The sequence below is a fragment of the Oncorhynchus masou genome, chromosome 1, assembly GCF_036934945.1.
Source record: "Oncorhynchus masou masou isolate Uvic2021 chromosome 1, UVic_Omas_1.1, whole genome shotgun sequence".
Taxonomy (NCBI): domain Eukaryota; kingdom Metazoa; phylum Chordata; class Actinopteri; order Salmoniformes; family Salmonidae; genus Oncorhynchus; species Oncorhynchus masou.
Genome location: NC_088212.1, coordinates 2,834,599 through 2,848,830, shown reverse-complemented (window position 1 = coordinate 2,848,830; position 14,232 = coordinate 2,834,599). Strand labels below are relative to the sequence as shown.

The window sequence follows — 14,232 nt, the reverse complement described above, 5'->3', positions numbered from 1 at the left end:
AACGGTACTATCCAGAGGTACCAAAACGGTAGCCAAAACGGTACTATCCGGAGGTACCAAAACGGTACTATCCGGAGGTACCAAAACGGTACTATCCAGAGGTACCAAAACGGTACTATCCAGAGGTACCAAACGGTACTATCCGGAGGTACCAAACGGTACTATCCAGAGGTACCAAACGGTACTATCCAGAGGTACCAAACGGTACTATCCAGAGGTACCAAACGGTACTATCCAGAGGTACCAAACGGTACTATCCAGAGGTACCAAACGGTACTATCCGGAGGTACCAAACGGTACTATCCGGAAGTACCAAACGGTACTATCCGGAGGTACCAAACGGTACTATCCGGAGGTACCAAACGGTACTATCCGGAGGTACCAAACGGTACTATCCAGAGGTACTAAACGGTACTATCCAGAGGTACTAAATGGTACTATCTGGTACTATCCGGAGGTACTAAATGGTACTATCCGGAGGTACTAAATGGTACTATCCGGAGGTACTAAATGGTACTATCCGGAGGTACTAAATGGTACTATCCGGAGGTACTAAATGGTACTATCCGGAGGTACTAAATGGTACTATCCGGAGGTACTAAATGGTACTATCCGGAGGTACTAAATGGTACTATCCGGAGGTACTAAATGGTACCATCCAGAGGTACTAAATGGTACCATCCAGAGGTACCAAATGGTACTATCCAGAGGTACTAAATGGTACTATCCGGAGGTACTAAATGGTACTATCCGGAGGTACTAAATGGTACTATCCGGAGGTACTAAATGGTACTATCCGGAGGTACTAAATGGTACTATCCGGAGGTACTAAATGGTACTATCCGGAGGTACTAAATGGTACTATCCGGAGGTACTATAAGGAGGTACTAAATGGTACTATCCGGCCATTAGAGCCCACCATCTGTGAGTCTACTAACCAGAAACTAGAATCAAGTTCTTTAAGGCAAGGCCACATCCGTGGGACAAATGATCTCATCTCCTTGGAAACCCAAAACTCAGATCGAGGACAAATTATCCACCTCAGACAGAAGAGTCACCTGGGAGGAACTTGGCAGAGCAACAATCTTTGGACTGAACAGATTTGAGGACTGAGTCTGAGAAAGAGAGCACCCCCCCCCCCCCAAATAAAAATGTACTGTAAGACTGTTAGTTGGATTGACATATCAATAATCAATATTGTCCACAGCGGGTGTTAACCTGTAACCGGGCATGTTAACCCTTGATTTTAGTTTCACGACTGAAGTTTTACTGATGTAGTGGTCTCTCAGCACTTCCTGTTCTCACAAATAAGAATTTATAATTCTCCAAAGCCCTGTTAAGGTGTTGCCTGTACTCTGCCTGTCAGTAGGCTACATCAAACTATCCCATTGATCTGGAGAGTTCCCCACGTCAGCGATTGTACCGCATTCCATTGGGTCTGTTAAGACACCTGTACCCATCTCATCTGAGAGCTCGACGACCATTCAGAATGAGAATAAATTGACTGTTGATTAGGACTATTGTTGATATAGGATTAAATGGTATAACAGGTTAAATGGTAACTTACTGATAGGAATTCATTCAAGGGGTCTCTCTATATCAAAACCCTTAAACGGTGCCCCTCAGATTAATTTGAATAGGAAACCAAATTAATTAAATAAGAGCAATTTCATCAGTAAATGATCTTGAATTTTCATAGCCAAAGTCACAACACTAGCAACACACACATACTTTTTATTTTTTACCTTTATTTAACGAGGCAAGTCAGTTAAGAACTACTTCTTATTGATAATGACGGCCTAGGAACAGTGGGTTAACTGGCCTAGGAACAGTGGGTTAACTGGCCTAGGAACAGTGGGTTAACTGGCCTAGGAACAGTGGGTTAACTGGCCTAGGAACAGTGGGTTAACTGGCCTAGGAACAGTGGGTTAACTGGCCTAGGAACAGTGGGTTAACTGGCCTAGGAACAGTGGGTTAACTGGCCTAGGAACAGTGGGTTAACTGGTCTAGGAACAGTGGGTTAACTGGTCTAGGAACCGTGGGTTAACTGGTCTAGGAACAGTGGGTTAACTGACCTAGGAACAGTGGGTTAACTGACCTAGGAACAGTGGGTTAACTGACTTAGGAACAGTGGGTTAACTGGTCTAGGAACAGTGGGTTAACTGGTCTAGGAACAGTGGGTTAACTGGTCTAGGAACCGGGGGTTAACTGGTCTAGGAACCGGGGGTTAACTGGCCGAGGAACAGTGGGTTAACTGGTCGAGGAACAGTGGGTCTAGGAACAGTGGGTTAACTGGTCGAGGAACAGTGGGTCTAGGAACAGTGGGTTAACTGACCTAGGAACAGTGGGTTAACTGGGGAAGAACAACAGATTTTCACCTTGTCAGCTTGGGGATTCGACCTTGCAACCTTCCGGTTACTAGTCCAACTCTCTAACCACTAGACTACCTGCCGCCACTTAAGAGAGGTCAGTTGGTCAGGATTCCCTACCTTCCTGGCGAGCAGGCTTTTCCTCCTCATGCCACAGGTCTCCAGCTGTAGTCGTCCTCTGATGGCCAGCTCTATGAGCATGCAGCCACGCAGCCCCGACGAGATGCAGTCGTTCCAGAACGACGTGTAGCCCTGAGAGAGAAGGAAAGGGGGTGAGTGTGTGTGTAAGCAAGCTGCAACACAGGCCTGACGAGATGGTTGTTCAAGAACAACATGTAGTCCTGAACACAGAGAGAAGACACTGTGTGTGTGTGTGTGTGTGAGAGAGCATGCAGATCACCGAGCCATCCTGTGGCCTTCTCTCTCTCTGGTTCTAAATCAATAGTTGTTTAGTCACCAGGTGGTCCGAAACAGTAACTGAGCAGGTCAGGAGACAGAAAGCGGTCAGCTTGCTGCTTAGGAGACTAATGCCCGTGTGACTGCTGACAGAGACCCCAGATCCAGCATTTATTCTATGAGTGTAGGGCTGTGGCGATAATTACATTTTGTCAGTCGGCTATTGTCTGACTGCCGGTCTCAGGGTAATTGACCGTTAAATTAACAAACAACGTTTAGTATCTCCAGGCTTCCAAACATAGAAGCCTCTGGAAAATCTACATTTATGTTATTGGCTTGTTTATTGTTTACTCCATGTGTTACTCTGTGTTGTTGTTTATTGTTTACTCCATGTGTAACTCTGTGTTGTTGTTTATTGTTTACTACATGTGTAACTCTGTGTTGTTGTTTATTGTTTATTCCATGTGTAACTCTGTGTTGTTGTTTATTGTTTACTACATGTGTAACTCTGTGTTGTTGTTTATTGTTTACTACATGTGTAACTCTGTGTTGTTGTTTATTGTTTATTCCATGTGTAACTCTGTGTTGTTGTTTATTGTTTACTCCATGTGTCACTCTGTGTTGTTGTTTATTGTTTATTCCATGTGTTACTCTGTGTTGTTGTTTTGTGTCACACTGCTTTGCTTTATCTTGGCCAGGTCGCAGTTGTAAATGAGAACTTTACTAATAAATCAATTTAAATATAAACCAGAACAATAAACCCATTATTTATTTTAGGTAGGTGTAAAGAAACAGGATATGATGAAAATGTATTTCAGGATTTCAGAATATAAAATTGATCCTACATACTGAATGTTATCTAGCTATGCTCCTTGCCATAGGCTGTAGGCTTGTTCATTTATCAGATTAGATACTGTATGTTATCTGGCTGTAGACTAGTTAATTTATCAGACTAGATACTGTATGTTATCTGACTATAGACTAGTTCATTTATCAGATTAGATACTGTATGTTATCTGGCTATAGACTGTAGACTAGTTAATTTATCTGACTAGATACTGTATGTTATCTGACTATAGACTAGTTCATTTAGCAGACTAGATACTGTATGTTATCTGGCTATAGACTGTAGACTAGTTCATTTATCAGATTAGATACTGTATGTTATCTGACTGTAGACTAGTTAATTTATCAGACTAGATACTGTATGTTATCTGACTATAGACTGTAGACTAGTTCATTTATCTGACTAGATACTGTATGTTATCTGACTATAGACTAGTTCATTTATCTGACTAGATACTGTATGTTATCTGGCTATAGACTAGTTCATTTATCAGACTAGATACTGTATGTTATCTGGCTGTAGACTAGTTAATTTATCAGACTAGATACTGTATGTTATCTGGCTATAGACTAGTTCATTTATCAGACTAGATACTGTATGTTATCTGGCTATAGACTAGTTCATTTATTAGACTAGATACTGTATGTTATCTGGCTATAGACTAGTTCATTTATCAGATTAGATACTGTATGTTATCTGGCTATAGACTATAGACTAGTTCATTTATCAGACTAGATACTGTATGTTATCTGACTATAGACTGTAGACTAGTTCATTTATCAGACTAGATACTGTATGTTATCTGGCTATAGACTAGTTCATTTATCAGATTAGATACTGTATGTTATCTGGCTATAGACTAGTTCATTTAGCAGACTAGATACTGTATGTTATCTGACTATAGACTAGTTCATTTATCAGACTAGATACTGTATGTTATCTGGTTATAGGCTGTTCATTTATCAGATTAGATACTGTATGTTATCTGGCTATAGACTGTAGACTTGTTCATTTAGCAGACTAGATACTGTATGTTATCTGGCTGTAGACTGTATGTTATCTGGCTAGATACTGTATGTTATCTGGCTGTAGACTAGTTAATTTATCAGACTAGATACTGTATGTTATCTGGCTGTAGACTAGTTCATTTATCAGACTAGATACTGTATGTTATCTGGCTGTAGGCTTGTTCATTTAGCAGACTAGATACTGTATGTTATCTGGCTGTAGACTTGTTCATTTAGCAGACTAGATACTGTATGTTATCTGGCTATAGACTAGTTCATTTAGCAGACTAGATACTGTATGTTATCTGGCTATAGACTAGTTCATTTAGCAGACTAGATACTGTATGTTATCTGGCTATAGACTAGTTCATTTATCTGACTAGATACTGTATGTTATCTGGCTATAGACTATAGACTAGTTCATTTATCAGACTAGATACTGTATGTTATCTGGCTGTAGACTAGTTCATTTATCAGACTAGATACTGTATGTTATCTGGCTGTAGACTAGTTCATTTATCTGACTAGATACTGTATGTTATCTGACTATAGACTGTTCATTTATCTGACTAGATACTGTATGTTATCTGGCTATAGACTAGTTCATTTATCAGACTAGATACTGTATGTTATCTGGTTATAGACTGTTCATTTAGCAGATTAGATACTGTATGTTATCTGGCTGTAGACTAGTTCATTTATCTGACTAGATACTGTATGTTATCTGGCTGTAGACTGTTCATTTATCAGACTAGATACTGTATGTTATCTGACTATAGACTAGTTCATTTATCAGATTAGATACTGTATGTTATCTGGCTGTAGACTAGTTCATTTATCTGACTAGATACTGTATGTTATCTGGCTGTAGACTGTTCATTTATCAGACTAGATACTGTATGTTATCTGGCTATAGACTAGTTCATTTATCAGACTAGATACTGTATGTTATCTGGCTATAGACTGTAGACTGTTCATTTATCAGACTAGATACTGTATGTTATCTGGCTGTAGACTAGTTCATTTATCAGACTAGATACTGTATGTTATCTGGCTATAGACTAGTTCATTTATCAGACTAGATACTGTATGTTATCTGGCTATAGACTATAGACTAGTTCATTTAGCAGACTAGATACTGTATGTTATCTGGCTGTAGACTAGTTCATTTATCAGACTAGATACTGTATGTTATCTGGCTATAGACTAGTTCATTTATCTGACTAGATACTGTATGTTATCTGGCTGTAGACTGTAGACTTGTTCATTTATCAGACTAGATACTGTATGTTATCTGGCTGTAGACTAGTTCATTTATCAGACTAGATACTGTATGTTATCTGACTATAGACTAGTTAATTTATCTGACTAGATACTGTATGTTATCTGGCTATAGACTAGTTCATTTATCAGACTAGATACTGTATGTTATCTGGCTGTAGACTAGTTCATTTATCAGACTAGATACTGTATGTTATCTGACTATAGACTGTAGACTAGTTCATTTATCTGACTAGATACTGTATGTTATCTGGCTATAGACTGTTCATTTATCTGACTAGATACTGTATGTTATCTGGCTATAGACTGTAGACTAGTTAATTTATCACACTAGATACTGTATGTTATCTGGCTGTAGACTGTTCATTTATCAGACTAGATACTGTATGTTATCTGACTATAGACTAGTTCATTTATCAGATTAGATACTGTATGTTATCTGGCTGTAGACTAGTTCATTTATCTGACTAGATACTGTATGTTATCTGGCTATAGACTAGTTCATTTATCAGACTAGATACTGTATGTTATCTGACTATAGACTGTAGACTAGTTCATTTATCACACTAGATACTGTATGTTATCTGGCTATAGACTAGTTCATTTATCAGACTAGATACTGTATGTTATCTGGCTGTAGACTAGTTCATTTATCAGACTAGATACTGTATGTTATCTGACTATAGACTAGTTACTTTATCTGACTAGATACTGTATGTTATCTGGCTGTAGACTAGTTCATTTATCAGACTAGATACTGTATGTTATCTGGCTATAGACTGTTCATTTATCTGACTAGATACTGTATGTTATCTGGCTATAGGCTGTAGACTAGTTCATTTATCAGACTAGATACTGTATGTTATCTGGCTATAGACTAGTTCATTTATCAGATTAGATACTGTATGTTATCTGACTATGATATAGACTGTAGGCTAGTTAATTTAGCAGACTAGATACTGTATGTTATCTGGCTGTAGACTAGTTCATTTATCAGATTAGATACTGTATGTTATCTGACTATAGACTAGTTCATTTATCAGATTAGATACTGTATGTTATCTGGCTGTAGACTAGTTAATTTATCAGACTAGATACTGTATGTTATCTGGCTATAGACTGTATGTTATCTGGCTGTAGACTAGTTCATTTATCAGATTAGATACTGTATGTTATCTGACTATAGACTAGTTAATTTATCAGATTAGATACTGTATGTTATCTGACTATAGACTAGTTCATTTATCAGACTAGATACTGTATGTTATCTGACTGTAGACTAGTTCATTTATCAGATTAGATACTGTATGTTATCTGGCTATAGACTAGTTCATTTATCAGACTAGATACTGTATGTTATCTGACTATAGACTAGTTCATTTATCAGATTAGATACTGTATGTTATCTGGCTATAGACTATAGACTAGTTCATTTATCAGACTAGATACTGTATGTTATCTGGCTATAGACTATAGACTAGTTCATTTATCAGACTAGATACTGTATGTTATCTGGCTATAGACTAGTTCATTTATCAGATTAGATACTGTATGTTATCTGACTGTAGACTAGTTCATTTATCAGATTAGATACTGTATGTTATCTGGCTATAGACTATAGACTAGTTCATTTATCAGACTAGATACTGTATGTTATCTGGCTATAGACTATAGACTAGTTCATTTATCAGACTAGATACTGTATGTTATCTGGCTGTAGGCTAGTTCATTTATCAGATTAGATACTGTATGTTATCTGACTGTAGACTAGTTCATTTATCAGATTAGATACTGTATGTTATCTGACTATAGACTAGTTCATTTATCAGACTAGATACTGTATGTTATCTGACTGTAGACTAGTTCATTTATCAGATTAGATACTGTATGTTATCTGACTGTAGACTAGTTCATTTATCAGATTAGATACTGTATGTTATCTGGCTATAGACTATAGACTAGTTCATTTATCAGACTAGATACTGTATGTTATCTGGCTATAGACTATAGACTAGTTCATTTATCAGACTAGATACTGTATGTTATCTGGCTATAGACTAGTTCATTTATCAGATTAGATACTGTATGTTATCTGACTGTAGACTAGTTCATTTATCAGATTAGATACTGTATGTTATCTGGCTATAGACTATAGACTAGTTCATTTATCTGACTAGATACTGTATGTTATCTGGCTGTAGACTAGTTCATTTATCAGATTAGATACTGTATGTTATCTGACTGTAGACTAGTTCATTTATCTGACTAGATACTGTATGTTATCTGGCTATAGACTAGTTCATTTATCAGATTAGATACTGTATGTTATCTGACTGTAGACTAGTTAATTTATCAGACTAGATACTGTATGTTATCTGGCTATAGACTGTTCATTTATCAGACTAGATACTGTATGTTATCTGGCTATAGACTAGTTCATTTATCAGACTAGATACTGTATGTTATCTGACTGTAGACTAGTTCATTTATCAGATTAGATACTGTATGTTATCTGGCTATAGACTGTAGACTAGTTCATTTATCAGACTAGATACTGTATGTTATCTGGCTGTAGACTAGTTCATTTATCAGACTAGATACTGTATGTTATCTGACTATAGACTAGTTCATTTATCAGACTAGATACTGTATGTTATCTGGCTGTAGACTAGTTCATTTATCTGACTAGATACTGTATGTTATCTGGCTATAGACTGTAGACTAGTTCATTTATCAGACTAGATACTGTATGTTATCTGGCTGTAGACTAGTTCATTTATCAGACTAGATACTGTATGTTATCTGACTATAGACTAGTTCATTTATCAGACTAGATACTGTATGTTATCTGGCTGTAGACTAGTTCATTTATCAGACTAGATACTGTATGTTATCTGGCTATAGACTAGTTCATTTATCAGACTAGATACTGTATGTTATCTGACTATAGACTAGTTCATTTATCAGACTAGATACTGTATGTTATCTGACTATAGACTGTAGACTAGTTCATTTATCTGACTAGATACTGTATGTTATCTGGCTGTAGACTAGTTCATTTATCTGACTAGATACTGTATGTTATCTGACTGTAGACTAGTTCATTTATCAGACTAGATACTGTATGTTATCTGGCTGTAGACTAGTTAATTTATCAGACTAGATACTGTATGTTATCTGGCTATAGACTAGTTCATTTATCAGATTAGATACTGTATGTTATCTGGCTATAGACTATAGACTAGTTCATTTATCAGATTAGATACTGTATGTTATCTGACTATAGACTGTAGACTAGTTAATTTATCAGACTAGATACTGTATGTTATCTGACTATAGACTAGTTAATTTAGCAGACTAGATACTGTATGTTATCTGGCTGTAGGCTTGTTCATTTATCAGACTAGATATGCTTATAAGTCCCATTCAAATACAAATTCACTAATTCTAGGTTAACTCTGTAAACCTCCATGCACAATCAGTGAACCACCAGAGCCTATACATTCTCTCCCAGACCCGTGGATAGAACGTGGAGCGTAACACAAGGTAATCAAGTCCATCCAGTAATGCACAATAATAACAGTCTACTCTCAAAAAGGCAATTGGTTTAATTTTGGAATATAGGCTAGACCAATGAAAAGACATCTTAAAAATCAGTTATTTTGGGTTTTTTTTTCTGCCGTGCTTAATATGCAATAGGCTATGCATTGTATAACCAACGGGATAATAACGATTTAAAATCTTTTTTTTCTTCTCTCATATGCATGAGCTCTAATATGCGTGTGGATGTTTTGAATTAAGCATCACCGTTAAAAAGAAAGTGTTGTCTATTTCATTGTCTTTAAAGCATCAGACAAGCTTAATGCATATATCCTTGATTTTATTAAAAACAAGTTTAAAACATTTCGACCAAGAATTGACAACTTTCGATTGACTACTATTTTTTTTTTAGTCAGGGACAGCCCTAGTGTCTTGACTTTGATCGGGTAGGTGTGCCGGGTCTGTTTAATGAACAAAATAACGAAATATTGATTTCATTTGGATGGCGCAGCCATGGCTGTACAGACTCGGAAAACATAAATAATAATAAATAAAACTCTAAAATATGCTATTCTATATTTGTTAAATTAAATACATTAATCTTATGTTTCTTAGGACCTACCGAAACAAATTATGAATATATTTATTTTTTAATGCTGAATCTTTAATAGATTTATTTTTGATGCTGAATAGATTTTTTAATGCTGAATCTTTAATATATTTATTTTTTAATGCTGAATCTTTAATAGATGTATTTTTCATGCTGAATCTTTAATATATTTATTTTTCATGCTGAATCTTTAATATTTATTTTTTTATGCTGTCTCTTCAATGGATTTATTAAAATAGACCCCACCCACAACTGCACACCACCACTCATCCCCGGCAACGGCGGCATGCACACGAGACGTGTAAAAGATGTATGCAGGCAAGAACGTGGTAAAACAAAATGGGCCTGTTTGTAAAGGGGGTCATATAAAACGTACAGAACAAACTTGCATTTTCATCCCATAAAATGTAGTGGAATTACACATCCTTTTGTCCTCAGATTGGAGATGTGAGTATAATAGTTTATACTCATCACTGTAACATAAGATGTATTGATTGATTGAAACATAAATATATTTGTTTTTTTTACCATTGATTTTTGTCACACACTCAGAACCACCTCGTCACACACTTAGAACCCACCTCGTCACACACCCAGAACCCACCTCGTCACACACTTAGAACCCACCTCGTCACACACCCAGAACCACCTCGTCACACACTCAGAACCCACCTCGTCACACACTCAGAACCCACCTCGTCACACACCCAGAACCCACCTCGTCACACACTCAGAACCCACCTCGTCACACACTCAGAACCCACCTCGTCACACACTTAGAACCCACCTCGTCACACACTCAGAACCACCTCGTCACACACTCAGAACCCACCTCGTCACACACTTAGAACCCACCTCGTCACACACTCAGAACCACCTCGTCACACACTCAGAACCCACCTCGTCACACACTCAGAACCCACCTCGTCACACACTCAGAACCCACCTCGTCACACACTCAGAACGTAGAGTTAATGAAATGGCATGGAAAAATTGTCTCTCTATAAAAGTAAATTGGCCATACACCAATACATGGATTTGACAATCAAACTATCACTTAAAATAGCAGCCAAACGAGTCACTGTTGATAAACGAATCACAACGGGACATATAGGTTAAGTTCATTAACAGAAAAAAAGTGGATTGTTACCTTTTCCGTGATGACAACCCCCCCCCCCCGCAAAAAGCAACCTTCCTAAATATAGATATAAGCCTAATGTAAATTCTCATCAAACCAACCATGTATATGTTATTCCACATTCCTGTGTAGTCTTTGAATAGCGTTAGTTTAAACAGCACTACCCCACAAACGTTTGCCCCCTCGTTCTATTGATTTCAGTGTGACATCGATGGAAGTGATTAACAAAATATATATATTGCGTTACACTTACTTGAATCAAAATGCAACACTTCAAAATGTGGCTAGATGTCTTCTGCAGGTTGTGCTCTAACCAGGGATGTTGTGTTCGTTTTAACAGCGTGTACAACCTGATTCCCCCCTAATCGATATCATCGACGTAATGTCACTTTTCAAAGCATCAGGGTTTTCCTTGCATGTGTAGGTTCTAAGGTGCTCCCTTAATGATTAAATATGATTACTATTGTTGCACGTGTATGTAACAGTATAACTTTAGACCGTCCCCTCGCCCCGACCCGGGCGCGAACCAGGGACCCTCTGCAAACATCAACAACAGTCACCCTTGAAGCATCATTACCCATCGCTCCACAAAAGCCGCGACCCTTGCAGAGCAAGGGGAACCACTACTTCAAGGTCTCAGAGCAAGTGACGTCACCGATTGAAACACTATTTAGCGCGCACCACCGCTGACTAGCTAGCTGTTTCACATCCGTTACATGTAGATACACTATGTTCTAGGTTTTCAATAAACAAACTGTTTGTGCATATTGGTTATTGATTCGGACACATTAAAACTGTGTTTGGATTGGGATATTTATCAACATGTCTTGTCAACAGGAAGCATCAATTCCAATTGTAAGTTTAAAGGGATACATTCAACATTCATTTCCAATGGTATTGTACTTAAGCAAGGGGCGGCAGGGTAGCCTAGTGGTTAGAGTGTAGAGGCGGCAGGGTAGCCTAGTGGTTAGAGTGTAGAGGCGGCAGGGTAGCCTAGTGGTTAGAGCGTTGGACTAGTAACCGGAAGGTTGCGAGTTCAAACCCCCGAGCTCACAAGGTACAAATCTGTCGTTCTGCCCCTGAACAGGCAGTTAACCCACTGTTCCTAGGCCGTCATTGAAAATAAGAATTTGTTCTTAACTAACTTGCCTAGTTAAAATAAAAAAAGTAAAAACTGCTGAATGAGTCCAAAAACATGCTGCGATTAAATTTGTAAGACATTTTCTTCTTTTTTTTCTCCGTTATTTTACCAGGTAAATTGACTGAGAACACGTTCTCATTTACAGCAACAACCTGGGGAATAGTTACTGGGGATTATTAGGTGACCGTGATGGTTTGAGGGCCAGATTGGGAATTTAGCCAGGACACCAATAAGTGCCATGGGATCTTTAATGACCTCAGAGAGTCAGGACACCCATTTAACGTCCCATCCGAAAGACAGCACCCTACACAGGGCAATGTCCCCAATCACTGCCCTGGGGCATTTGGATATTTTTTATACCAGAGGAAAAAGAGTGCCTCCTACTGGCCCTCCAACACCACTTCCAGCAGCATCTGGTCTCCCATCCAGGGACTGACCAGGACCAACCCTGCTTAACTTCAGAAGCAAGCCAGCAGTGGTATGCTACATAGCTACCAGAAATGACCAAAACGGGGTTTGCCTTCTATATTACAAGCCGAACAACATACATCATCATCATCATCAAGGCAGAGGCCTGAGCTGTGAAGCTAAGAGAAACTGGTTAACTTTAGAAAATAAAACAGAGTAGATTTAGCTTCCTTCATGGGATACCCCCTCAAGTTACTATTTATTGTCTACCTCCTCATGCCTTCTGCACACACTGTATATAGACTTTCTTTTTTCTACTGTGTCATTGACTTGTTTATTGCGTTATTGGCTTGTTTATTGTTTACTCCATGTGTAACTCTGTGTTGTTGTCTGTGTCACACTGCTTTGCTTTATCTTGGCCAGGTCGCAGTTGTAAATGAGAACTTGTTCTCAACTGGCCTACCTGGTTAAATAAAGGTGAAATAAATAAACAATTGTAGCTAGCTGACATTAGCATTCATTCGATGTTGACAAAATGAAGATAGCACCTGTTAGCACCTGTTAGTACATTTTATGAGATCTTTGAGTAGCGTTAACTTACGTTACCTAACCAGCTAAATACTATAATATGGTTTTAGCTGTAAAAAAAAATAAAAAAAAATAATACATGTTATTAAGTTATACCTCGCGGTCCTTCAATCCCAAGAGTAACACTTCTTCCATCAATGTGAGTCGAGTTTCTTTGGAGTCTGCCTTATCCTCTTCTTCCTCCTCTTCCTCTCCTTCTCCTCCGCGGCGGCGGGTGTCGAAGTCCTCATCCCCGGTTCCTCGGTCCTTGTCGGCGGCAGAGCTACGAGAGGCCTCGGTCCGCCTCTGCACTAGGCCCGAACTCCGCTGTGTCAGGGAAGTCATATTTACAACAAGTCCTAAAAAAAATAAAACCCTCCAAAAGACGAAACCCTTCGCTTCGTCCTCTCACTGACCGATATTATAAACCACTTCAAATGTTTATCCCGATACATACAGCTACCGACGTCTGGTTTTTAACCCTGGTTTTAACTATACTACAACGAATAGGAGGAGACATAATCATTTCAGTTGTCTTCCTCTTCCGTTGGGAGTTGATCCAATATGGCGGCAGGTGATAACGAGAGCAGTGAATGTGGCACTGGAGCAGGTATTCCCAAACTGGGGTAGGCAATGCCGTTCGGGGTACGATAAAAATGAAAAACTACAACAACAAAAAATGTGATTCACATTTACACAAAAAAAGTTGTATTTCTTTGTAAAAAAAAAAAATATATATATATTTTCAAACAGTCCATTTAGTTAGGCCCGCATCCATAGAGACGCATACCAACTCTACTGGTAGTACTGCTACTGTACCTGTCGACGACACAAGTTATTCTGCTTCCCAGAGCACATCCAATGCTAGCATTAGTAATTCTACATTTGTTGTTAGCCCAGCTAGCATGGACACTGACAATTGTGAATT

At 38.3% G+C, this 14,232-nt stretch overlaps 1 protein-coding gene across 1 annotated transcript in view; it reads right to left on the bottom strand.

Moving 5' to 3' along the window:
- The window catches only part of LOC135508801 (Golgi phosphoprotein 3-like), a 33,310-nt gene extending 19,452 nt beyond the window's left edge, over positions 1 to 13,858 (bottom strand). Inside the window, exons 1-2 of the mRNA XM_064929043.1 lie at positions 13,422 to 13,858; positions 2,490 to 2,621 (exon numbers count right to left, since the gene is read on the bottom strand). Coding sequence (XP_064785115.1) covers positions 2,490 to 2,621; positions 13,422 to 13,649 — 360 coding nt within the window. The 5' untranslated portion in view covers positions 13,650 to 13,858. The remainder of the gene's footprint in view (positions 1 to 2,489; positions 2,622 to 13,421) is intronic.
- Positions 13,859 to 14,232: the final 374 nt, after the last annotated feature.